Here is a 26,825-nt window from a genome sequence, read left to right on the forward strand (position 1 = left end):
TCTCACCTGCTGAATCCTGTTGTCAGATCATCCTGCCATCAAAGTCAAGATACAGAGCAGCGTAGATGACACGGTGGGTGGCCCTGTTCCTCTGCTCAGAGGCCAAGCTCTGAGGTCCCTGTGAAGGTTCTGACCCTCTGATCATCAGCCCTGACGTGGCATCACATTCACCGAAGAAATGCTAACTTATTGCTGAAAGTGTGTCCACATTTCACTAGCATTCGAAGGGCTTCTTTCTTATTTTATTATTTTTAATAAATACTATTATTTATTTTTTTATTTTTCAGTTTTATTTTTTTTTCAGTGATTTTTTTTTCATTTATTTTTATTAGTTGGAGGCTAATTACTTTACAATATTGTGGTGGTTTTTGCCATACATTGACATGAATCCGCCCTGGGTGTACATGTGTTCCCCATCCTGAACCCCCCTCCCACCTCCCTCTTTTTTAATTTTTTTTTAATTGGAGGATAATTGCTTTACAATATTGTGTTAGCTTCTGTTGTACAACAGTGTGAATTGGCCATATGTGTACATATATTCCCTCTCTCTTGAGCGGAGCCTCCCTCCCACCCCTGTAAGTTATCACAGAGCACTGCGTTGGGCCCCCTGTGTTGTAGAGCAGCCTCCCACTGGCTATCTATTTACACAAGGTAGCATATATATGTCAAAGCTACTCTCTCAATTTGGGGTTTCTTTATTTTTATTCAGTCATTCATTTGTCTATTTGCCATAGGACTCACAATTAGTTTGTGACTCCAACAAACTAGAGAGAAATCAGAAGGATATAGGGACAACCCGCAGCTCACTCTTGTCTGTCTTCCCAACTGGCTCTTTATGTCTAAACTAAAAGCCCCCGCCTGGATTATTTGGAATTAGTTCTGAGTGACTGAGGCTTTGCTGAGCAAGCTCACTTCTATGGATCTAGGGCGCCGTGTTAGTCTTCATCCTCCCAGCCTACAAATTTCATCCTATAAAAAGAGAAGTTACTAGCCTGATCTCATGATGGAAAAGTGTGTAAAATGGAATATAAATGATTTGCCCAGGGATTTCCAGTCTCTCCCTGCACAGAATAATGGGATTCAACCTCCCAGAACCTTCTCAACAAGAGCCTTACAAAAATTACAGTAGTGAGATCAAGCCAATCATAAAAGGTAGGAAATACAATGAACTTCTCACCCCACCAGTGTCTTCCAACCGCTAGCAGTGTCTGTGTGCTGTCTTTAGCTAGGCTATGTGCTCAGTCGTAGCTAACTCTTTGCAACCTCATGGACTGTAGCCCACCAGTCTCCTCTGTCCATGGGGTTCTCCAGGTGAGAATACTGGGGTGGGTCACCATTTCCTCCTCCAGGGAAACTTCCCAGGGATTGAACCCACACCCCTTGCATCTCCTGCACTGGTAGGCTAATTCTTTACCTCTTGTGCCACCTAGGAAGCCTGTACTATCTTGGCATGCATGCCAACTCATTTTGGGCTTCCCTTGTGGCTCATGTGGTAAAGAATCTGCCTGCAATGTGGGAGATCTGGGTTTGACCCCTGGGTTGGGAAGATTTCCTGGAGAAGGGAAAGGCTACCCACTCTAGTATTCTGGCCTGGAGAATTCCATGAACGGTATAGTCCATGGGGTTGCCAAGAGTCAGACACAACTGAGTGACTTTCACTAAGTCATTTCAGTTGTGTCCAACTCTTTCTGACCCCATGGACTGTAGCCCACCAGGCTCCTCTGTCCATGAGATTCTCTAGGCAACAATGGACCATATTAAGAAAAAAACAACACTGTAGCTCTAGAAGTACAATTATCACCCAGGTGCCAATGGTCTCCTGGGAAGTGCCACTTATTAAGCTTCTGGGAAAGCCCAGAACCCCAGAGCTGTCCTCAATAATGAAAAATGAACCAGAATCAGTTTTCTTCCATCTCTAGAGCCTCACTGCTACTCGTCTATTTCAAACATCATTTAAGACCACGAGATCTATTTTTAACAGACTTTATTTTTTAGAGCAGTTTTAGGTTGACAGCAAAATTGAGTGTGAGCTGCAGAGATATCTCATACGAGACCTATTTTTAAAATAATACCATTACAAGGAAAGATCAGAGAGAACTAATGCAAGTCTCTTCAGAGGTGAAGAATTGAAAAATTCCATCTACTAGTCTGTGCTTTCCCATGGAGTGAATAAGAAACTATAAATTACTAGAAGAGGGGATTTTCTTCCCTGTCTTTAGTTTCTGCAATTTAATTTTAAGTCAGAAAACTGGATGCTATCAATTTTCTGAGGCTTTTGGGTTTCGCCTGTGTAGCAAAAGAAACACAAGAGGGCAGTCCTAGTTCTGTATATTTTCCCTGCTCCTGTATCTGATTTTTTTTTTTTTTTTCCTTTGAAATGACTTCATAGTCAAATGTAGAACATGGGAGGATAAATTAGGACACAGCATACTCTGTAATTTAATCTTCTTTATAAGAGTCCCTTGGCTAACCTCCTTAACAGATGTAAATTTTCTCTGAAGGTCCTCGATTCATCCCCCTTCCTTGTGGAAGGGCTTTGTTAAAAGACACAGGCTCTTTCCCCTAATATGTGAAATGCCTTGTCTGATTATAGGCATTTGTTTCATGGTGTTCTCTCAGGTCAGCTTAGTAAAAAGGCATCAGAATATGAAACTCTGTGTGTTGCCAGACATGACACTGTAAATTTGTCTCAAGACTGATTGCCTAAAAGTGGTGCTTGGTAAACATTAATCTCATTGTTGGGGGCTAGTTGATGCCATGAGACATCCACCTCCCCAGTCAGAGCAAAATCTCAAAGTCCATTTGATTTAGGAATTCGTCCATATCATTTTGGAACCGTGGTTATTATTTTAATATATAATGGTTTGGATGATCAATTCATGCTCTATGAGAAGTGATGGAAATCTGAAGAAGTGAGCTAGCCTTATAAGGTCCCAGGTAGAAAGGAGCTAAGCTGGGCTTCCTCTCTAATAAACTTCCCCACTTAAAAGCAGACTGTGAGAAGGGTTATATATTACAGAAGCACGAGGATGTAGAATTTGTCTATTTTGCAGTGCTAAGCTGATGGACGTAGAAATGTGAAATTAGACAGCCTGAACTTTTCGTTGTTCAGTCACATCTGGTTCTTTGCATCCCCTTGTGCTGTAGCCTGTCTGGCTCCTCTGTCCATGGGATTTTTTAAGCAAGAATATTGAAGTGGGTTGCCATTTCCTCCTCCAGGGAAACTTCTCATAGATGAAGAATAAAAATCAGAAAGCCTAAACATTATGTCCCTGAGCTGTGATCCACCTCAGTTATTCCAGTTTCAGATAATATTGCTAGCCAGTTCCTATGTGGCATAAGGCTCAGTAAATGTTTCTGGATGAGCCAATGAGACTTGTAGCAGCTAACTCTCCTCCATGTAGCCTACACCTCAGAATTAAACAAATCTTCTGGGAAGCAAGAACATAACTTCCAGCAGGTCCGGACAACATTCAAACCAAGGTAGCAGGTGTGTGTCTGCCCGCAAGCCTCCCTAGACCGTACCTCCTTTCATCTTCCCATGTGAAAATATTTACTCTTAGGCTCAACTTAAATGCTACGTTATTTATTCCAACGTTTTAGAGCACTTGCCATATTCTAGCTTTATTGTCGTTTAGTCACTAAGTCAGTCGTGTCTGACTCTTTGCAGCCTCATGGACTGTAGCCCAGCAGGCTCCTCTGTCCATGGGATTCTCCAGGCAAGGACACTGGAGTGGGTTGCCATTTCCTTTTCCAGGAGATCTCCCTGACCCAGGGATGGAAACTGCATGTCTTACATCGTCAGATGGATTCTTTACCACTGGGCCACCAGTGAAAGTGAGAGAAAGTCACTCAGTCATGTCCGACTCTTTGCGATCCCGTGGACTATACAGTCCATGAAATTCTGCAGGCCAGAATACCTGAGTGGATGGCCTTTCCCTTCTCCAGGGTATCTTCCCAACCCAGGGATCAATCCCAGGTCTCCTGCATTGCAGGTGGATTCTTTACCATCTGAGCCATCAGGGAAGCCCAAGAATACTGGAGTGGGTAGCCTATCCCTCCTCCAATATATCTTCTGGACCCAGGAATTGAACCGGGGCCTCCTGCATTGCAGGCAGATTCTTTACCAGCTGAGCTACCAGGGAAGGCCCATATTCTAGTTACTATGTGCTAAATGTGTGCTCAGTTGCCCAGTCATGTCTGACTCTTTTGTGACTCCCTGGGCTATAGCCCACCAAGCTCTTCTGTCAATGGGATTCTCCAGGCAAAAATATTGGAATAGATTGCTATTCCCTCCTCCAAAGGGATCATCCCAACCCAGGGGGCAAACCCACATCTCTTATGTCTCCTACATGGGCAGGCAGATTCTTTACCCCTGAGCAACCTGGAAAGCTCATTGTGCCAAATGGTCTCTGCCTATAGTTTTCAAACTTGTTTCTTCATGACGCACAATCAGAAATATACTTTATGATCACACTCCAGTACACACACACACACACACACAACCAAAGCCTTGTAAACAACACTCCACTTACTACACACAATGCACTGTGATATTCTCTGGTATTTTCTGTTCTATGGGGCTTTTTCTCTAATTTTTAAAATGGTTGCTAGATCTGCTAAATTGCTTCTATGGCCCACATTTTTTAAAAATACTGTTTTCCATCAGTTCATTCCGATGATGACCTTATGCAAGAGGGGATGTTATTATTCTCTTCTTTGCACTGGTGCTCACATGCAGACTGGGCAGCCTGCCCAGGACAGAGCTTAGCAAAGACAGGGGCTGCAGCCCGAGGGAGTCTGAGTCCAGGACCCAGGTTCTCCACCCTGACAGCTTACTGCCTTCCCCAGGGAAGCAGGCTCCATTTCTCTTCAGCATCCCCAGCACTGGTTTTTAGCTTCTCTTTGGCATAACCGTCATCTCTGGCATCACTGTTAGATGGGCATACCTGGGCTCCCACAGTATGTGTCAGTTTCTTAGGTACAGGGACCACTGTCAGTCATTGTTATACCCTGGAAATCCCAGTATTATGCTGAAATAGTGGGTATTCAGCAAACGCTATGTTGAATTAAATCTTCTGGTTGAAGACTATGAGTCATCCAATAGAGGTTAAATTGAATAATGAAGTTTCTGCTTAATAAGGCAGGGAAAGTGTGTTAAATACTTTGGGATTCTTTCCATCCCAGAAGGATTTAGACAGAACGCCTGCACTTTTGAATCACTGACATGGAAATCTTTCTTCCATAGTTCCAGCTACATGACCTGCTGCTGAACATCTTTATTTTCTATAATAGCAAAGCTGAAAATTATGGAGATGCCAGAAGTAACTTGGACTTCCCGGTGGCACTAGTGGTAAAGAACTCATCTGCCAATGCAGGAGACATGGGAGATGTGGGTTTGATCCCTGGGTTGGGAAGATCCCCTGGAGTAGGAAATGAAACCCACATATAAGTATTCTTGCCTGGAGAATCCCATGGATGGAGGAGCCTGGCAGGAGCTATAGTCCACGGGATCACAAAGTCAGACACGACTGAGGTGATTTAGCACTCACAGAAGTCACCCAAAGAGTACACAGTCATGTTCTTCGTGTGTGTATACACTCTAAGTACATGAAACACCTAAGTGTTTCTAAGCAAGCTCAAGAATATACTTCCCCCAAATTTTTATAAAACCAGAGCTGATTTTCAAATGCTTAGATGTTGGTCTGTCTTAAGGAAACTTTTCTAGTTTTTTCGCCCGGGTATATGATTGTACTTATGGTACTGATTGCTAGAATAAAATTTGGTTAATCACAAAAGCATCAGTTCAGTTCAGTTGCTCAGTAGTGTCTGATTCTTTGTGACTCCATGGACTGCAGCACGCCTCCCGGAGGTTACTCAAACTCATGTTCCATTGGACCAATGATGCCATCCAACCATCTTATCCTCTCTCGTCCCCTTCTCCTCCTGCCTTCAATCTTTCACAGCATCACAGTCTTTTCCAATGAGTTAGTTCTTCAAATCAGGTGGCCAAAGTATTGGAGTTTCAGCTTCAGCATAGATTCTAATCCATGCCTGCCACACAAAAGTGTGATAAAGACCTGCTGGCACGTGATTAACTGCATATGTATTTGTGAAGCGCAGGGCTTCCCAGGTGGTGCTAGTGGTAAAGAAACCACCTCCCAATGCAAAAGACATAAGAGATGTAGGTTCGATCCCTGGGTCGGGTAGATCCCCTGGAGAAGGGCATGGAAACCCACTCCAGTATTCTTGCCTGGAGAATCCGGTGGACAGAGCCTGGTGGGCTGCCAGTTCAGTATTTCATGGCCAGCTCTGATGAAATATTTTCTGAATCTGCTTTAAACTTTTTTAAACTTTCTAAATTTTAAACTTTTTTTGCTCCAATTTACATATATTTATTGGACTCCAAGTCTTTGAGGAGTGAGGGGAAGAACATGTTATGTTTTATAATCTGATGCTTTAAAAAAGATAAACAATAATCTGGTTCTTTCTATTCTCAATGAACCAGCCAATAACTACTCAATATTTCTGTTAAGTCCATATAATTTAAAAAAAAATCACCATCAGTTGTCCTTCAGTTACATCAGGCATCAATCAAGTGAAGTTGTCCAGTTTCTCTAACTGATCAAAATGCAGGGTCTTCCCAGGTCTCCCACATCGCAGGCAGATTCTTTACCGGCTGAGCCACCAGGGAAGCCCAAGAATACTAGAGTGGGTAGCCTATCCCTTCTCCAGCAGATCTTCCCGACCCAGGAATCGAACCTGGGTCTCCTGCATTGCAGGCAGATTCTTTACCAACTGAGCTGTGAGGGAAGCCCAACACATATGTTAAGATTGGGCAAAAGCTTGACCTTTAAAATCCTGAACCTAATTTTGTGCTTTATTGAACAAAGAAAAACAGAAGCGTATATTCAAATGGAATTTCTGTACAGAAACAAGCCCTCAAATTCTCTTTTCAAGCCCAGTCTCACAAGATTGCCTGCCCAATTTTGCAGATAAATTGCCAATACACATACTGGCTTTGAGCTACAATTCATTCAGACTAGACAGTGGTGTAAGCTTCCTCATTGCTTCTTACCTCTACCTGAGTAGCCACAGATGAAAATGCCTTTTTGATCAACTAGCTTTTGGAGCTTTTGAAAGATTCCAGCTTTGAAAATAGATCATCTTTTTGACTTGGCCTGATACAGACATGGGTTGCTATTTAAGGAAATAAATGGATTTAAATCTTCAATTAATAATGGCTATCCTTTCCCCAAACTGTGTTTTGTACCTCTATTATGTGTATCACTGAGAAGAGCCATTCTCACAATTTCTTTCTCATATGTGAAAAGTTACATAATCCTAAACCAGTTCTTTTGTGTAAAATTTGTTGAATAGGTGATAGCAATCAAGTTAATAAAGCACTTTTACAGAGAGATAATTTTTATGGCAGATAGTATGACAATGGGGAAGCAATGAGCCAAAATTATAGTAAATGGAGGTGATTTTGTTAAAAAGAGAGTGGGGAATACAAGAATCCTGTAATGTCTGTCTGGTTATTGAGACAATGCCCGGATTTTAAACAATAGCATGGAGAGACTACTTCCTTTATTGCCTTTCTGGGTATCAACTGTAATTCACTTCCAAAACATTGTAACAATAAAGCCTATATATGGGAGCCCCAAAATTAAAATAGTTTATGTTTGGAACTCTTTTTTAAAAGTAGCCCATAGCCATTTACATAATAGCCAGTCAAGCGATCTTGGTAAAGTACATAGGAAACCACCAAAACTGACTGATGTAGAATAAGTAGCTTTAATGTGCTATTATTTCAATGAGAACTGATCATCTTAGTCTATTTCTTTAGGAAGATTTTTGTGAAATATTATCTTCTTCTAGAGACAAAAATAGTGAAATAAAATGAAAATCAGATCAAATGTATTATACATAGAAATTTTTAAAAGAGGCATATCTTAAATTGATCCAACTATTTATTCTTTATGTAATCCAGGCTACTTCTTTGCCACTGAACAGAAAGATTTATATGCTCTGAAAGACTCATTGCCCTATAATTAAAAGAGCTATCGTTTTATTTATTCCGCTTTGAGGGAGTTTGGTTTTTTTTTTAATCACTTCTGTGAACATTCTATCTGCACAATCAGAGCATTCAATTTTTTAAAATAGGAAGTTAATAATTAGATGTTAAAGCTTTTTAAAGCACCGTATTTCTTTGATGGAATTAGTGTTTCATTAAAAAGTTAATTGAAAATTTTTAAAGTGGAATTCTTTTTATATCCATCAGAATTGCTGAATAATTTGATCTTAACAGTCTGCAACTCTATAGTCATTCTCTACACATTTTTTTTCTGTTGTAGTCAAATAAATTCTAGGTCATTATTAAAGTCACTAAGAAAACAGAAACTTCCTCAATTGATTCCAATGAGTGCTTAGAAGGTCCCCAAACCTCAGTACTCTGACCTAGGATCCCTGGGAGATAAGTGGAGGGATAGGAAAGACAAGCCCTTCTCAGAGTGCCTGAAGCATCCATGGCAGAGTGACAATAAGAACATGCAAAACTATAATCTGAAGAGTACCCTAGGATTGGCCACATGCTAGGGCACAGAGCAAGCCTCAGCAAGTTTAAGAATATAGAAATTATTTCAAGCATCTCTTCTGACCACACCTACATGAAACAAGAAATAAACCACAGAAAGGAAATGAGAAAAAAAAATTACATGGAGACTAATCCAAAGGTCAATAAAGATAAGGAGCATAAGGGATGTATGCAGGGCTTTCCTGGTGGTTAAGCAGTGAAGAATCTGCCTGCAATGCAGGAGACATGAGTTTAATCCCTGTTTAAGAAAGACGTCCTGGAGAAGGAAATGGAAACACACTCTAGTATTCTTGCCTGGGAAATCCCACCAACAGAGGAGCCTGGCGGGCTACAGTCCATGGGCTCACAAAGAGCTGGCCACTACTGAGTGACTAAGCCACCACCACCAAACAAAGGGCAAATATGACGCCTGATTGAGGAGATTAAAGAAGGCTTCATGAGGCTTTACAAGTTCATCCATTGAGCTAAATAGTTTAAAAGATTTGGAAATGGATTCAGCCATTATTGGGTAAACATCCAGTTTTACAGAAATTACTAAAGAGCATTTAAAGTAGCTCATTGTGGCTAATTTTATTTTCCAGTTAAATAGTTTCTGAGACACAAAAGGAAAATTAATACAACAGCATGTGGCTCAGCTGGTAAAGAATCCACTTGCAATGCGGGAGACCTGGGTTCGATCCCTGGGTTGAGAAGATCCACTGGAGAAGGGAAAGGCTACCCACTCCAGTATTCTGGCACGGAGAATTCCTTGGACTGTACAGTCGATGGGGTCGCGAAGAGTCGAACATGACTGAGCGACTTTCACTTTCACATGGAGAAGAAAGTAGCAACTCATTCCAGTTTTCTTGCCTATGAAATCCCATGGACAGAGGAGCCTGGCAGGCTACAATTCATGGGGATGCAAAGAAGTGAACATGAGTAAGTGACTTAGCACATCCCAAGACAAGAATAATTTGGGAGTGAAAATAGGTCTGGAAGACACTGTTCCTAGGCTTTTCATGGGGTGATATTGAAGCACCAGGATAAGATCAACCTTTCAAGCAACCTTCCCATTCTTTGGAGGAGGATACTGTCAGGTTCCTCAGAAATGCATGACTCTACCCACCAGACCTAAAACCATAACACAGGAAAGCTGAACACTGGAAATATGAGCTGTCTGACTTGGGTGTCCAAAAGTGAATTAGCTGCATTTTCCACTCTGGGTACATTTTTGCTGCATTTTCCACCCTGGGTACAATTTTAGGGATGCAAATATGTCAGAAGCCTAGCTAAAAACTTGCTGTGAATATATTTTTAAATCAAATGCATGAAGTTCCCATTTTTTTTCCTAGGCATTTTATAAATATGAACCCATGCCCTTGACTATGAAAGGGATGATTTTTGGAAGGGAATTCAAATTATTTTACTTCTAGATTTTAGTAGGAGTGTGTCAGATCCCATATTTTAACTAACCCTCCAGTTTGCCATACCATGATTATAACTTGTTCCTTGAGGAGCAAACTTACCTTGTGTGGATGTGTGCTAAGTTGCTTCAGTTGTGTCCAACTCTTTGTGGCCCTATGGACTACAGCTGTCAGGCCTTCTCTGTCCATGGGATTCTCCAAGCAAGAATACAGGAGTGGGTTGCCATGCCCTCCTCCAGGGGATCTTCCCAACCCAGGGATCGAACCTGTGTCTCTTATGTCTATTTTGGCAGGCGAGTTTTTTACCACTAGTGCCACCTAGAAAGCTTCCCTTATAATCTAACAAAGGAGTAAAACTCCATAAATGTCTATGAATTCAAGCTCAACAGCTATTTATAAGCTTTTATTATCCCTAGGCATGATATTAAGAGCATTTGCACAGCCCAAAGAAGAGATCTGTAGTCCAGCAAGCTTATATGACTGACCCTAGGTGTCCTATTCCTAGTCAAGCCTCATCACAGATTTCCATACATATCAGCCTCTATATGGTCTTTCCTGGTGGCTCAGAGGTAAAGAGTCCACCTACAATGCTGGAGACACGGGTTCAATCCCTGGGTTGGGCAGATCTCCACACCAGTATTCTTTTTTTTTTTTTCCCATTTATTTTTATTAGTTGGAGGCTAATTACTTTACAATATTGTAGTGGTTTTTGCCATACATTGACATGAATCAACCATGGATTTACATGTGTTCCCCATCCTGATCCCCCCTCCCACCTCCCTCCTTATCCCATCCCTCTGGGTCTTCCCAGTGCACCAGCCCTGAGCACTTGTCTCTTGCATCCAACCTGGGCTGACGATCTGTTTCACACTTGATAATATACATGTTTCAATGCTATTCTCTCAGATCATCCCACCCTCGCCTTCTCCCACAGAGTCCAAAAGTCTGTTCTATACATCTGTGTCTCTCTTTCTGTCCTGCATATAGGGTTATTGTTACCATCTTTTTAAATTACATATATATGCATTAGTATACTGTATTGGTCTTTATCTTTCTGGCTTACTTCACCTTGTATAATGGGCTCCAGTTTCATCCATCTCATTAGAACTGATTCAAATGAATTCTTTTTAATGGCTGAGTAATATTCCATGGTGTATATGTACCACAGCTTCCTTATCCATTCATCTGCTGATGGTCATCTAGGTTGCTTCCATGTCCTGGCTATTATAAATAGTGCTGTGATGAACATTGGGGTGCACGTGTCTCTTTCAGATCTGGTTTCCTCAGTGTGTATGCCCAGAAGTGGGATTGCTGGGTCATATGGCAGTTCTATTTCCAGTTTTTTAAGGCATCTCCACACTGTTTTCCATAGCGGCTGTAGTAGTTTGCATTCCCACCAACAGTGTAAGAGGGTTCCCTTTTCTCCACACCCTCTCCAGCATTTATTGCTTGTAGACTTTTGGATAGCAGCCATCCTGACTGGCGTGTAATGGTACCTCATTGTGGTTTTGATTTGCATTTCTCTGATAATGAGTGATGTTGAGCGTCTTTTCATGTGTTTGTTAGCCATCTGTATGTTTTCTTTGGAGAAATGTCTGTTTAGTTCTTTGGCCCCTTTTTTGATTAGGTCATTTATTTTTTTGGAACTGAGCTGCAGGAGTTGCTTGTATATTCTTGAGATTAATCCTTTGTTGCTTCGTTTGCTATTATTTTCTCCCAATCTGAGGGCTGTCTTTTCACCTTGCTTATAGTTTCCTTTATTGTGCAAACACTTTTAAGTTTAATTAGGTCCCATTTGTTTATTTTTGCTTTTATTTCCAATATTCTGGGAGGCCATACCAGTATTCTTGCCAGAGAAATCCCATGGACAGAGGAGCCTGGTGAGCTACAGTCCATGGGATCACAAAAGTGCTGGACATGACTTAACGACTAAACAACAGAAACAACAGCCTCTGTACTTGCAACGCGGTAGTGGTGGCATGGCAGCCCACCTCCCACAGCAAACACCCATGAACATTCCATTTATAAGCGCTGTATCTGCAACAGCTCAATAGATAAAATACTTGCACGTGTTATAATTTAAGTGTGGGTCCCAAAATAATATCAAAGTCTTCCCTCAAGAAAGCTATAGATTGCCCTTGCTGCATGACACCAGCTAAAGAGAAGAACCCTGCTCTTCTTATTTAACCATGTCTCATGGACTAAGAAATAAATAACTTTGCTGTCACTTCAAGGATTTCAATGGAGAGTGATTACCTAGTAATCAACATCAGGTTAAATGGTTTCTGATATAATCAACATGTTTAAATAGTTTTTAGATGAGAAAACAGATTTTTTGTTTCTCAATAGCTAATAGGAATTTATGATAGGCTTGGAATAATTGGCCAGCGCAATCTACAGATGCTCTGTCTGCTCTATCATGCTGGCATAGACCACAGTTAAAAATGAGTTGCAGGCTGGTATATTTACAGTGTATAACCAAAAGAACCTACTGTGTATCACATGGATCTCTTCTCAGTGTAATATGGCAGCCTGGATGGGAGGGAGTTTGGGGAGAATGGATACATGTATACATTTGGCTGAGTCCCTTTGCTGTTCACATAAAACTATCACAACACTGTTAATAGACTATTCAGTTCAGTTCAGTTCAGTTCAGTCGCTCAGTCGTGTCCGACTCTTTGCGACCCCATGAATCACAGCATGGCAGGCCTCCCTGTCCATCACAAACTCCCGGAGTTTACTCAAACACGTGTCCATCGAGTCAGTGATGCCATCCAGCCATCTCATCCTCTGTCGTCCCCTTCTCCTCCTGCCCCCAATCCCTCCCAGCATCAGGGTCTTTTCCAATGAGTCAACTCTTCGCATGAGGTGGCCAAAGTATTAGAGTTTCAGCTTCAGCATCAGTCCTTCCAATGAACACCCAGGACTGATCTGCTTTAGGATGGACTGGTTGGATCTCCTTGCAGTCCAAGGGACTCTCAAGAGTCTTCTCCAACACCACAGTTCAAAAGCATCAATTCTTCAGCACTCAGCTTTCTTCACAGTCCAACTCTCACATCCATATCCCACTACAAAATAAAAAGTTTAAAAACAAAAATGAGTTGTGAGACAGAACTTCATGTGAAGAACCAAGCCTATACGAGTCATATACCAGGCATCAGAGCTTTCTGAATGTTGATTGGTTTTGTATATCTACAGTTCATAACGTAACACTACTCTTCCCTTAAAACAAATGTTTAACCCAATTACAGTCATCCACTCAGGATTAATTCATGTTTTATTTTGGGGAATAATCAAATCTTCTAGAATGGTTAATATCTCTGTCCTAACTGAAAATGATGACACTAGAGAGTTAAAGATTTACCAGAAAGAAAATTAAATAGTTAGATATTTAAACATAGAGAAAAGTGTCTTTGTCCCCTCCCCACAATTTCTCTTTTTGCCAGATTTGATTCATTCATCCCTAAGAAACTACACTGGGACTCTGTGTTTCCTTATGGCACAATTTCCTGTCTTGTTGCCCACAGAAGAGTGAAACTCAACTATGGTCTTTTCTCTTCTATTTTCTATTCTATCCCTCCATGTTCGCTTAATGCTTCAAAATCTGTGAAAGATTAGCCTGGTTGAAGTATCAGGAAAAATGTGGAGATGAAATCAATCCTTCTCACTGAACATTCCCAGTATTTAGGCGGTAGCATCATATCACGGAATAAAGGTAGAAATTAGCAAGTTCTAAACGTGATTCAATCCTCATGTTGGAAAATCTGGCATCCAATAAAAACAAAATTAAGGAAATGTTAATGGAATCAATATTATTATACACTACATAGAATGTTAAGGAAAATATTTCATAGGGAAGTAATAGTCGTCTTCCCTTTTTATCAGAACAGTCATTTTTGGCTGAGCCTTAAGGGAAAGGATTTAAACAAATAGATTAGCCTCACTACTGTGAATGAACTTCTAATTAATCTTTTTCCCATATAGCTCTTTTTCTCTTACCTGTTGCCACCTCTTGAATATGTTAGCAATGGTTGAATTATGCACCATCTAGTTGGGAAGATCCGCTGAGGAAGAGATAGGCTACCCACTCCGGTATTCTTGGGCTTCCCTTGTGGTTCAGCTGGTAAAGAATCCACCTGCAATGCAGGAGACTTGGGTTCAAACTCTGGGTTCGGAAGATCCTCTGGAGAAGGGAAAGGCCACCCACTCCAGTATTCTGGTCTGGAGAATTCCATGGACTACAGTTCATGGGGTCGAAAAGAGTTGGACACTATTGAGCGACTTTCACTTTCACTTTCATGGACAAGTAACCCTTGTCCCATGGAGAAGGAAATGGCAACCCACTCCAGTATTTTTGCCTAAAGAATCCATGTACAGAGGAGCCTGGTGGGCTATAGTCCATGGGGTCTCAAAGAGTTGGATATGATTGAAAGACTAATAAGAACAAGATGGATAAGTAAAGGGTTTACCCAGTGACTCAGCAGTAAAGAATCTGCCTGCAATGCGGCAGACTTGCAGGAGATGCAGTTTCGATCCCTGGGTTGGGAAGATCCCCTAGAGAAGGAAAATGAATCCACTCCAGTATTCTTGCCTAGAAATCCCCATGGACAGAAGAGCCTGGCAGGCTACAGTTGCAAAGAGTCAGATACGACTGAGAGACTAAAAAACAACAATGGATAAATAATGCTGTTTAAGACAAACATCATATAATTTTGAGTATACCTCTTTATTGGAGACATCTCACACCTACGAGCATCTCTCTGGAGATGTCTGCCTTGCCTCCCTCTAAGGGACCATATGTGAGCATCCTTAACCAACAACCTGCAAATGACAGCTAGTTCCAACACAGCCTTCTCTCCTGTGAACTGAGTGAGCATTTAACCTTCTCAGGTATGACTCACCAGTCTCTAAGGTGAGCTCACAGGCCTCTGCAAACCAGAGGTGGGAATGCACACAGACATCCGTCAGCAAAAATATCCTATTCTTGACTCAGCCTCTTATGGGACTCAGAGGTAAATGACCATCAAAACATTAGAATCAGAAAGCCCTGGGGAGGTGGTCTCACATTTTTGTAAGGCAAGAAAGTACTGGTGTCTTTGGAACTATTCTCACCTCTTAAGGATGTTGCTAAAACTTCATGAAAACAAGAAATATTACATTTGATATCCAGTTACATTATATATATATATATATATATATATATATATATATATATACATACACACACACACACACACACACACACACACACAGAGAAAATGAATTGTTTAAATTGTTCAATCGATTTTCTGCTTGCCCTTCTACTGAGAGCAAAAAAGTTGTGCCCAATTATGGAAGTCATCAGGGCCGCATAGTGGCAGCATCTATGTAAACAATTTTCCCAAATAACCAGCGGGAACCCCAAAGTAGCTTGACTCTTGTTTTCCATCCTAATCTATAGAGAAAAGTCATTCCAACTGCTGCTGCTGCTGCTGCTAAGTCGCTTCAGTCATGTCTGACTCTGTGCGACCCCATGGACTGCAGCCTACCAGGCTCCTCTGTCCATGGGATTTTCCAGGCAAGAGTACTGGAGTGGGTTGCCATTGCCTCTCTGCATTCCAGCTGGGGGAAGTTTTTAAGCATAAACCTTCTTTGCTTCAACTTTTAGTTAATCATCTATGCAAATGCTGCAACAAATATTGTTACATATGAAATCATATTTTTATCATTGATTTTAGCCTCATGTTTAGCTATAGCTCATGTTTCAGGTAAAAATTCAATAAATAAGGACCAATTGTACTTTATAGACAGGAGAGTGATTGAGTTTTAACTGAAGACTATGTACTCTTCACAGAAGATTTTGTAAATGTATTTTAATGCTCTGTTGATGCTTAGTGTTCAATAGAAGCAATTGTTAGGATTTGCACATCATAAGCTTCCTATAATTAATTTGGCAACAGCATAGCCTTCAAACATTGCAGAACACAAGCGTACACACAGTTTGGGGATCATCTCTTCGGTTTTCCAGGTAACAAGCCAAATTCCCTCCGAACTTCTGGAGGGATTCATTTTTTCCCATGATTTTCTAAAAAGGAATTAAGCTGGCGTGTGTGTAGGGGTGTGGGGGGTTGGGTGGATAAAGGGGCAAGTAGAGCACAGATGCTCACATGCACCCTAGCGTGCAAGCACCTCTGAGCACTCTGCAAGAGACCTATGGTCTCCTTTACTCCTCTGACACGAGGTATCTGTATGTCAAATAGTTGACAATGGGAAATTATCTGACACTACTTTTTATTGAGGGATCATGGCTTTTATGACAATTAGGAGGTATACTGTTGGCTCAGTGGTAAAGATTCTGCCTGCAATGCAGACTTGGGTTGGATCCCTGGGTTGGGAAGACCCCCTGGAGAAGTAAATGACAACCCACTCCAGTATTCTTGCCTGGAGAATCCCATGGACAGAGGAGCCTCGTGGGCTACAGTCCATGGCATCACAAAAGTGTCAGACACAACTTAGCGACTAAACAACAAAACCAAAGTGGCAAGCATCCGTGTCCCCTGTTGGACTGCAGAGCTGGGATTGCAGCTTATGCAGCCTCCTGACCTACATAAGGTTTACTTAACAGCTCACAAGGGTAAAAGTAAACCCTTCATGTGTTGGCTTGCTTGTAATTGGCAGCATGGAGTGGGAAGAACAGCGTTGCACTTGGATCAGAAGTACTGAACTCTGCTCACCCTTGTCTGGCATTGTGACCTCAGTGAGTCGCTTATTCTGTACCTCAGTTTCCTTGCAATATGGTTAGGCTAAGAATTTTCCAAATCTTTAAGTCCTAGTTCCTTTTTGCTTCACAATTCCTTCTTCAATTTATGTCTGTCTTCTCAGTTTTCCTACCACTGTCAGTAGGAACCAATACTTCGTTTAGAAATATCTTTGGCTAGACATCCAGTTCCCTCACTCGCAGACCACAGTTCAGCCAGCTTCTTTGACACTTTGTAACAAAGATTGCCTTTTCTCCATTGTCCAGCATGTTCCTGATATCCATCTGAGACCTCATTGAAGTGGCCTTTACCATCCCCATTTCTAACAGCCTCCTGTTCACGATTATTTACGTATTCTCTGAGAAGACTGAGGCTTTCCCCTCAGGTCTCCTCTTTTCTTTCTGAGGTTTCATCAGAATCACCCTTACCACTTGCTTCATGGCAATCTCAACTTGTTCTAGCATCACCCTCAAAACTCTTCCAGACTTTCCCCAGCTCAAAGCCACCTGCACATGTTTAGGTGTTTGTTACAGTAGCACCTCGTTTCTCAGTGCTAAGTTCTCTATTGGTCTATGTCTGGACTGCTGCTTTGTAATTAAATGCATAGATATTTAAGATTTCTATGTTCTTTTGATGAATCGATCCCTTTATCACTATAAAATTACTTTCTTTATCACTGGTAATATTTTCAGCTCATAAATCTATTTCATCTTTGATGTTAAAAAAACACTCCAACTTTTTTTGATGTTAGCCTCAGATGGAGAAGAAAATGGCAACCTACTCCAGCTTTCTTACCTGGGTAATCCCATGGACAGAGGAGCCTGGCGGGCTACAGTCCATGGGGTCACAAAAAGTCAGGTGCGACTTAGCGACTAAAGAGAAAAAAAAATACAGCCTGGGATAGCTTTTCTATCTGTTTATTTTTAACCTAATTGTATTTTTATGTTTGAAAAACAGTTCTTCTTGGTGGCATGTAGTTAGATATTGCTTTTATATCCAACCTCAAAATCTTTCCCTTTAATTAGGATTTTAGAGCATTAACACTTAATATAAGTAGAGTTATATGGACACAGGTTTAAACCTACAATCTTGCTACATTTTTATTTTCTTTTTTTTTCATTTATTTTTATTAGTTGGAGGCTAATTACTTTACAATATTGTAGTGGTTTTTGTCATACTTTTGACATGAATCAGCCATGGATTTACATGCATTTTTATTTTCCTATTTGTTTCCCTTTATTCTTTTTTGGCCTTCTTTGGAAAAACTGGATATTTTTTATAATTCCATTTTATTTTTTGTTGGCTCGTTGCTTTCACTGTACTCTTATTTTGTAACTTTAATGGCTTCTTTGGAATTAATGCACACTCCTTTAACTTTACGTGGTGAGCTACCAGGACTTTCCTGGTGGCTCAGATGGTAAAGAATCTGCCTGTAATGCGGGAAACCTGAGTTCAGCCCCTGGGTTGAGGAGATCCCCTGGAGAAGGGAATGGCTACCCACTCCAGTATTCTGGCCTGGAGAATGCCATGGACTGTATAGTCCATGGGGTAGCAAAGAGTTGGACATGACTGAGAGACTTTCACTTTCCTTTAACTTTCTGCATTCTACTTTCAAGTGATATTAAGCACTTTGCTGATAGTTTGAGAACCTTACAATAGTATGCTTCCATTTTTCTCCCTTCCTAACATTTGAGCAGTTGTTCGCATACATTTTACTTTTATATGTTTTATGAACCCCGCACTACATTGTTATCTTTTTTCATTTTTTGCTTCCAATTTTCTTGAATTACCATTGACATACCAAACTGTGTAAGTTCAAGGTTTACAACATACTGATTTGACTTACACACATCATGAAATGATTACTACAGTAAGTTTAGTGAACCTCTATCATCTCATACAGATATAAAAATCAAAGAAATATAAAAAAATTTTCCTCATGATGAGAATTCTTAGGATTTACTCTCTTAATTTTCATACTATAACATACAGCGGTGTTAATTTTACTTATCATGTTGTATATTACATCCCTAGTACTTGTTTATCTTTTTAAAAAACTTTATTGGAGTATATTTGGTTTATAAGGCTGTGCTAGTTTCAGGTGTATGAATCAGAAAAGTGAATCAATTACACATATATCAACACATACATCCATTCATTCTTCAGATTTTCCCCCGATAGTCCAGTGCAGAGTATTAAGCAGAATTCTCTGTGCTTCACAGCAGGTTCTTACTAGTTATGTATTTTATATATAATACTATGTATACGTCAGTCCCAATCTCTCATTTTATTTCCCCCTGTAATCATAAGTTTGTTTTCTACATTTGTGACTGTACTTCTGTTTTGTAAATAAATTCGTTTTTACTCTTTTATAAGATTCTACATATAAGCAATATCACATGATACTTGTCTTTCTGTGTCTGACTTACTTCACTCAACATGACAGTCGTTAGGTCCATCCATATTGCTCTAAAATGGCATTATTTTCTGCTTTCTTATGGCCAAGTGGTATTCTATGATATGTATGTACCACATTTTTTATCCATTCCTAAATGTTGATAGACATTTAGGTTGCTTCCATGTCCTGGAAGAGTGTGCTTTCAATATATGACTTTAGGGAAGATATTCAGACTAAAATTGCTTTTGACAAGACTCGCTGACATCCTTCCTTTTTTTAATTTTTTATTGTATATTGGACTATAGCCAATTACTTCCCTGGTAGCTCAGACGGTAAAGCGTCTGCCTACAATGCAGAAGACCCGGGTTCAATCCCAGGGTCGGGAAGATCCTCTGGAGAAGGAAATGGCAACCCACTCCAGTACTCTTGCCTGGAAAATCCCATGGATGGAGGAGCGTGGTAGGCTGCAGTCCGTGCGGTCGCAAAGAGTCGGACACAACTGAGAGACGTCACTTTCACTTTCATAGCCAATTAACAATGTCGTGATGGTTTCAGGGGCACAGCCGGGCAGCTCAGCCATACACGTACAGTATCCATTCTTCTCCAACTGCCTCCCATCCAGGCTGCCACGTAACATTAAGCAGAGTTCCCTGTGCTATGCAGTAGGCCCTTGTGGCTGTCCATTTTAAATATAGCAGTGTGTACCCGTGGATCCCAAATTCCCTAACTAGTCCCTCCCCCCATCCTCCCCGCACCCTCACCCCCAGCAACCATAAGGTCATTCTCTAAGTCTGTGAGTCTGTTTCTGCTTTATAAATAAGATATATTAATAGATGAAACAGGGACAAAACTTTATTTGTATCATTCCTCTTCAGATTCCACATATAAGAGATCTGACATCCTTATCTTTGTTCTTAATGTATCTAACATGTTTTTTCTCTAGCTCCTTTAAGACTGTCTTCTTAATTAGATTATGATGTACCTTGGCATGGTTTTGTTCATATTTTGTGGCTGGATTTTATTTAGATTTTTGGCTTTCTGGGCTTATGGTTTTCATCAAATTGCAAAAAATTTTAACCAGTATTTCTTCAAACACTTTTTTTCTGTCCTGCCTCCTTTAGTGGTTCCAACCACATATATGTTAAGCTGCTTGATGTTGCTCCATAGCTCATTAAAGCTGTGTTAAATTTTGTATTCTCTTTTATCTCTGTGCTTCATCTAGTAATATGACTTTAAGTTTGCTAACCCTTTTTTTCCTGCAAGATCAAATCTACTATTAATCTAATCCAGTATATAATTCTTGTCACATAATTTCATCTCAAGTTTGATTTTGGTCTTTTTATATCATTCATGTATATGTTTAGGCTTTTAATATCTATACTTATAATGCAACTATAATACAATTATAACAGTTTTAATGCCCTTGTCTGTAAAATCAATTATAGGTCAGTTTTGATTGATGAAATTATATTGTCTGTATGAGTCTTGCTTTTTGTTGTTTCTTTGCATTTTTGGAATTTTTATAACAGTTTTTTTATAATTTATTTTATCGAAGTAGAATGTGTTAATTTCTGCTGCATGGCATTGATTCAATCATGCATTTTTTTTTCATATCTTTTCTATCACGGCTTATCACAGGCTGTTGAATACAGTCCCCTGTGTTACGCAGTAGCACCTTGTTGTTTTCCCATGCTGTGTATACCAGTTTGCATCTGCTAATCCCAAACTCCCAATCCACCCCTCCCCTACCCTCTGTCCCCTTGGCAACCCCAAGTCTGTTCTCTACGTCTGTGATTCTGATATCATATATTTGTCTTTCACTTTCTGACTTAGTATGATCATCTCTAGGTCCATCCATTTTAACAGGTTTTTTTGTTTTAGTTATGGTTCACATACCATGAAATCCATGCTTTTATAGTATACAATTCAGTGACTTTTAGAATATTTAGAGGGTTGTACAGCCCCTATTGCTATCTGATTTTAGAACATTCATCATCCCCCAAATAACCCAATATTAATCTATCCCCATTCTTCCCCTCTTCTATCCTGCCCTGGGAAACCATTAATCTGCTTTCTGTTACTATGGATTTGCCTATTTTGAACATTTCATACAAGGTAATCATATTAATCTCATATGATAATCGTATTAATCTAATATGACATAGCCTAATATGATAATCTAAGCATAATGATCAGATAAATAGTTTATTGTGATTGACTTCTTTCACTTAATACAGTGTTTTCATGATTTATGGAAGTTAAGCAGTGCTTCATTTCTTTCTATTTTTGAATAATCCTCCATTTTACGGTGCAATACATTTTCTTTATCTGTTCATTAGTTGCTACATAGTTGGGTTATTCATATCTAGAAAACTTCTATTGGATGCCAAATATTATGTCTTTTACCTTATTGAATATTTTTATTCCTATAAAAAGTATAGGCCTTTTTGACTTTTGTCCTTGGATGCAGTTCAGTTATTTGGTGATGGTTTGATCTTTATGAACCTTGACTTTAATAACTGTTAAGCAATAGCTTCCCAGGTGGCACCTAGTGGTAAAGAACCCACCTCCCAATACAGGAGATATAAGAGATGCAGATTCCACCCCTGGATTGGAAGATCCCCTGGAGAAGGGCATGGCAACCCACTCCAGTATCCTTGCCTGGAGAATCCCATGGACAGAGGAGCCTGGCGGGCTACAGTCCATCAGGTCGCAGAGTTGGACAGCACTGAAGTGACTTAGCATGTATGCAGATAGGCCACACAAGAACACGGTTCGATCTAGGGCTAATTATCCCCCACCGTCAAGACCCTATGCACAATATCCAATGGCCCATCGATCCTGAGGGCTTCCTGTCTGGTTGGTGGGAACAGGCACTATTTCTAGCCTTGTGTGAAAGCTGAGCACTAGAACCTCCAATCCTTTTGAGTGGTTCTTTCCTTGGCTTCAGAGAGCTTTCCCACATGCACACATCTGCTCAGCTAAGATCCAAGAGCGACCTTCTCACAATTCTCCACCAAGTTTTTTCGTAGTACTCCTTTCTGTGTGCTCCAGCCCCCTCCCAGGCTCTCAGCTGTCTCCTCGACTCAGGGAAGCTGCTGGTCTTCTCCTGGGTTCCCTTCTCAGTGCTGTGACCCGAAAACTCTCACAGAAGTGTAGCAACCCTGCAACTGTAGGCTTCACCTCATTTATTTCCCATGTTTCAGGGAAGGAATCACTGTTCTTCATCACCTGATGTGCAATGCCTTTGAAACTGTTGTTCCACATATTTTGGGTGTTCTTTGGTTGTCTCAGGTAGGGTGATCCGTCTTGTTCTTGGTATTCCATCCCAGCTGAAAACAGATGTGTCATGACCCATATTTAAAGGGTTAAATTGCTCCTTGCTGTTGTTCAGCTGCTAAGTCATGTCTGACTCTTTCCGACCCCGTGGACTGCAGCATGCCAGGCTGCTCTGTCCTTCACCATCTCCTGGATTTTGCTGAGACTCATGTCCATTGAATTGATGATGCTGTCTAATCCTCTCATCTTCTGTTGCCCCAATTTCCTTTTGCCTTCAATTCTTCCCAGCATCAGAGTCCTTTCCAATAAGTCAACTCTTCACATCAGGTGGCCAAAGTATTGGAGTTCCAACTTCAGCATCAGTCCTTCCAATGAATATTCAGGGTTGATTTCCTTTAGGATTGACAGGCTTGAGCTCCTTGCTGTCCAAGGGACTCTCAAGAGTCTTCTCCAGCACCACAGTTTGAAAGCATTAATTCTTTGGTGTTCAGCCTTCTTTATGGTCCAACACTCACATCCATACACGCCTACTGGAAAAACCATAGCTTTGACTACATGGACCTTTGTCGGCAAAGTGATATCTTTGCTTTCTAATATGCTGTCTAGGTTTGTCATAGCCCTCCTTCCAAGGAGCAAGGGTCTTTGAATATCATGGCTGCATTCACCATTTGAATGATTTTGGAGCCCAGGAAAATAAAATCTGTCACTGCTTCCACTTTTTACTCTTGGTGGCTATCAAAGCTGCAGCACTGAGACATGCAGACTATGTAGAAATTGTAAGCCCCAGCTTTTAGAGCAGGATTAAGGTGGCTTTTGTTTCTCATCGCAGATAACATGTTGATAACCGTTCCTTTAGGAGATTCACTTGTGCCATTGCCTCCTTGAATGTGGGAACATTTATGTCTCCTCTCACAGGTGATCAGCGAGTTTGAAGCCTCTCCTGACTCATTTTCCTACAGAATTCCTAACCTGAGTCGGAATCGTCAGTATAGCGTCTGGGTGGTGGCCGTGACCTCAGCCGGCAGAGGCAACAGCAGTGAAATCATTACCGTGGAGCCTGTTGCTAAAGGTGGGTGGCACGCTGTAGGAGGACCTTATTTCCCACCACAGTCGTACTGGCTTTACACCTCTGTTCTCTTTGAAATAAAGCTGATAATGCCCTACAAATCAAGTAAACCAGAACACCACGTGTTACCCATTTCAGCCCAAGAAATGGGTCAGTGCTAGCTGGCACTGGGCTTTTGTGCCAATCGGAAAACCACCCCCTATGGATGAGCAGCTTTACAACTGCCAGTGTCTCAGGAGAAATTAGGAAAAGGAGCCCCCATCCATCTCTTAGAGTGAAAATCACTACATTACTGCTTTCCAAGCAAGTTCTACCATCTTCAAAATCAGATATCATGCTTCTTAAAGAGAAATGTCTATTTTTCGGTCTATGGAATTTGAAACCTGACAAATGTAAGAAAATTCATTGGTTCTTCTTCAATTGATGTTAAAGTGAAAATTACTCAGTCGTGTCCAACTCTTTGTGACCCCATGGACTGTAACCTGTCAAGATCCTCTTTCCATGGAATTCTCCATTGAACCTGGGTTTCCTGCATTGCAGACAGATTCTTTACCATCTGAGCCACCACGGAAACTATTGACAGAATGCTGTAAAGACAAAATGAAGTTTGTTTTAGGCACAAAACATTCCACAAAGTGAATGTAATATCTTCACATTAAGATGGTATACTGGCCCTAAAAAGCACATAGAGACACAGAATATTCTTATTTGACTTCTGGTAATTGCTGCCACACAGTGTTCAGAGTTCCCATAAATTAGCCCTTGTCAATGAACAGATGTATTTACCTCACAATTCCAAGCCAACCAGAGATGCTCCTGACTCTGGAATATACCACATTGGAAATTTAGTACTCATAAGGCTTCCAGGTGCCTGAAAGAGAAAACAGACCTTCCAAGATTCTAGCTTCTCACTCTTAACCAGGGTTCACCCAGAGCTGGAGATGATGTTCAAGATGGGCTTTCCAGAAAGGAGCTGAACTAGGGAATGCCTCTGGGGTGGTGCAGGCATCCAGAGGGCTGGCACCACCCAGGAGCCCCAGACCCTTGCAAACCGTAAACGATAATGGCTGAAAGGTCCAAGCTGGACAGACGGGGCTGCCCAAAGGTGGAAGAGGTAGGTGCGGCTTATGTTGTAGTTGTTGGAAGGTCAAGGCAGGCTGGAAGATCCGCAGGCTTGAAAATCCAGGGTTAGGTTCAGGAAGAGGGCTGGGGCTTTGGTACAAGGAGGAGCAGAATGCAACCACAGACCCAGTCCTGAAGGAATGATGTCCTGAGAGGAAGCCCAGGGTCAGGGGGCAGTGCAGAGCTCAGGGCCATGTAGCTGGAGCACCATAGCAACTGGGAAAGACATCCAGGTTGCTGATGAGGCACAGTGTCTGATTAAAATCACCTGAGATTTTCATTCAAAGCCGGCCTCCTGGAGCGCCCCTGAGATCCGCTGAATCACAGAGCCAGAGGAGGAATCTGCATTTTTTTCACCAGAGATTCTATGTGATTCTCTTGCCTGCTCCAGTTTGCTTAGTCTTAGAATTTCACAGTGGGACCCTATACATGCCAACTACCACGAACAGGCATTAATTCTAGAAACCAGGGGTGTTGGGCTTGAAGATGAAGTGGTTTTAGCCAGTGCTTTCGCAAAACGCTGGTGGAAAAGCACTCCTAAGTCCTGGAAAGAATTTTAGGAGTTAGAGTCGGCGTATTAAAGAACTGAAATGAAACAGAATGGAATAGAGTCAAGGAATCTAGACTAGGCTTGAAAAAAAAAAGTAGAAAATATCAGAATGCATGACACAGTGAGCATTCATGTGTAGAACTTTGTTTTCATTCACACACACATAATATGTGTGCAGCTTCTAGAATTCAATGTAAAATGTATTTTTTTACAGGGGGAAGGGGCAATTAGAAAGCTTAAAAGCCTCACCTCTAGCTGAGTTTCCCTCACCAACCCCCATTTTGCTGCATGAACACTCCTCATCATATAAAAGGATGGTCTGAAAGGTATGATAGGGGCGAGCCTTCCAGTGTCAGAAATCCAATGCCGCCTGCCCAGGATATTTTTGTTCCCATGATAGAAAATCAGAAATGTCAATTACTGATAGAGCATTCCACAGTGAAAGTGTCTCCTTGCTGAACACCTCTGAAGACACTCCCCTCAGGAGGAAGAGCCACGGTTTCCTTTGCGGGCAGGGCATGTTGCTTCAAGCACGTGGGTGGGTTTTGCTGTAACATTTGCTGCATAAAATAGACTCTACCTCTGAGCCCATTGGCACTTCTTCGCTCTCTGCTCTGGACTCCAGTGCTCAAAACAACAAAAGTCAGAGCTGTCTGCTAGTTCATAATGACTTGTGTTCTAGACCAGGGTGACTCCTGTTGAGTTGGCTCCAGGAATGACACCTTTCCTCGAATTCCAGTACTTTACTAAGGAGCCTGTCCCCCATGTCCATTGGTCAGTTGCAACCCTCAAGTCCAAAATGGTGCAAGGGTCCCAACACTGGCCCCATCTTTTTGAGTCCAGAATCAGATTGGAGTGGCTTCTGCCTACAGGCTTCTTGTCTGTGCATCTAGATGGGCTGAGCTTCTGGAGGGAGCATCCTGGAAACCAGGGTCCCAGGGTATGGCAGAGGCCAAGCAGATCATTTTGCCTCTGGAGGACTCATCTCTTGCTGCCTCTGCCAGCTTTTGTGTCTCACCCAAGAAGATGACGCTAGGAACCTGTTAGTATAGGGCCCCTCTGGTATCCAAGGAGGCCCCTGCAAACAGGGATGCCCTGGGCTTTTCCCTCCCCCCACCCCCATGTTCTTTGGCCACTTTGGGACTGTCCCAGTGCCTGATGTCCCCAGGAGAAGCTTTTTTTCCAGCATCAGAATCGTTATCCCAAGCAAATAGTGGTACTGCAAGAGAGGTCGCTCTGGATAAGTTTATTTCCCTTAACGTTCATGCTGAAGATCAAGCTGATTTTAAAAAGTCAGGAAAGTACCACAAAACTGATAAATAGAAGTCATTCCAGTTTTACCTTTTCCTGTCTTGGGGTTTTATGTTTTGTTTTGTCTCTTCTCTCAGGTATTAAAAGTATATTTTAATGTGCAGTTTGGGGTGTTGAGATAAATTGCTTAATAAAGTGCTTCAAAGTATAATTGGGCTCACAGAAAGCACAGCTTGGAACTGCTAGGCTTATGAAGTCCCACGTATTTAATTTGGGATCCCCGTGTCTAGTCAATACAAGGGGAGAAAATACTACAGTAGGGATTTTCAGCAGTTCATACATTCATACAGTGAAAATCTCTTAGACACAACCTCATACAAGGAATAGTGTTGAGAGGTATGACATTGGTTGGCAGGGCTGCAC

General features: G+C 41.3%; 1 protein-coding gene across 1 annotated transcript in view; it reads left to right on the plus strand.

Moving 5' to 3' along the window:
• DSCAM (DS cell adhesion molecule) overlaps positions 1-26,825 on the plus strand; it is a 664,082-nt gene that overhangs the window by 569,097 nt on the left and 68,160 nt on the right. The window contains exon 21 of the mRNA XM_061168054.1: positions 23,329-23,482. Coding sequence (XP_061024037.1) covers positions 23,329-23,482 — 154 coding nt within the window. The remainder of the gene's footprint in view (positions 1-23,328; positions 23,483-26,825) is intronic.

The sequence above is a fragment of the Dama dama genome, chromosome 19, assembly GCF_033118175.1.
Source record: "Dama dama isolate Ldn47 chromosome 19, ASM3311817v1, whole genome shotgun sequence".
Classification (NCBI taxonomy): domain Eukaryota; kingdom Metazoa; phylum Chordata; class Mammalia; order Artiodactyla; family Cervidae; genus Dama; species Dama dama.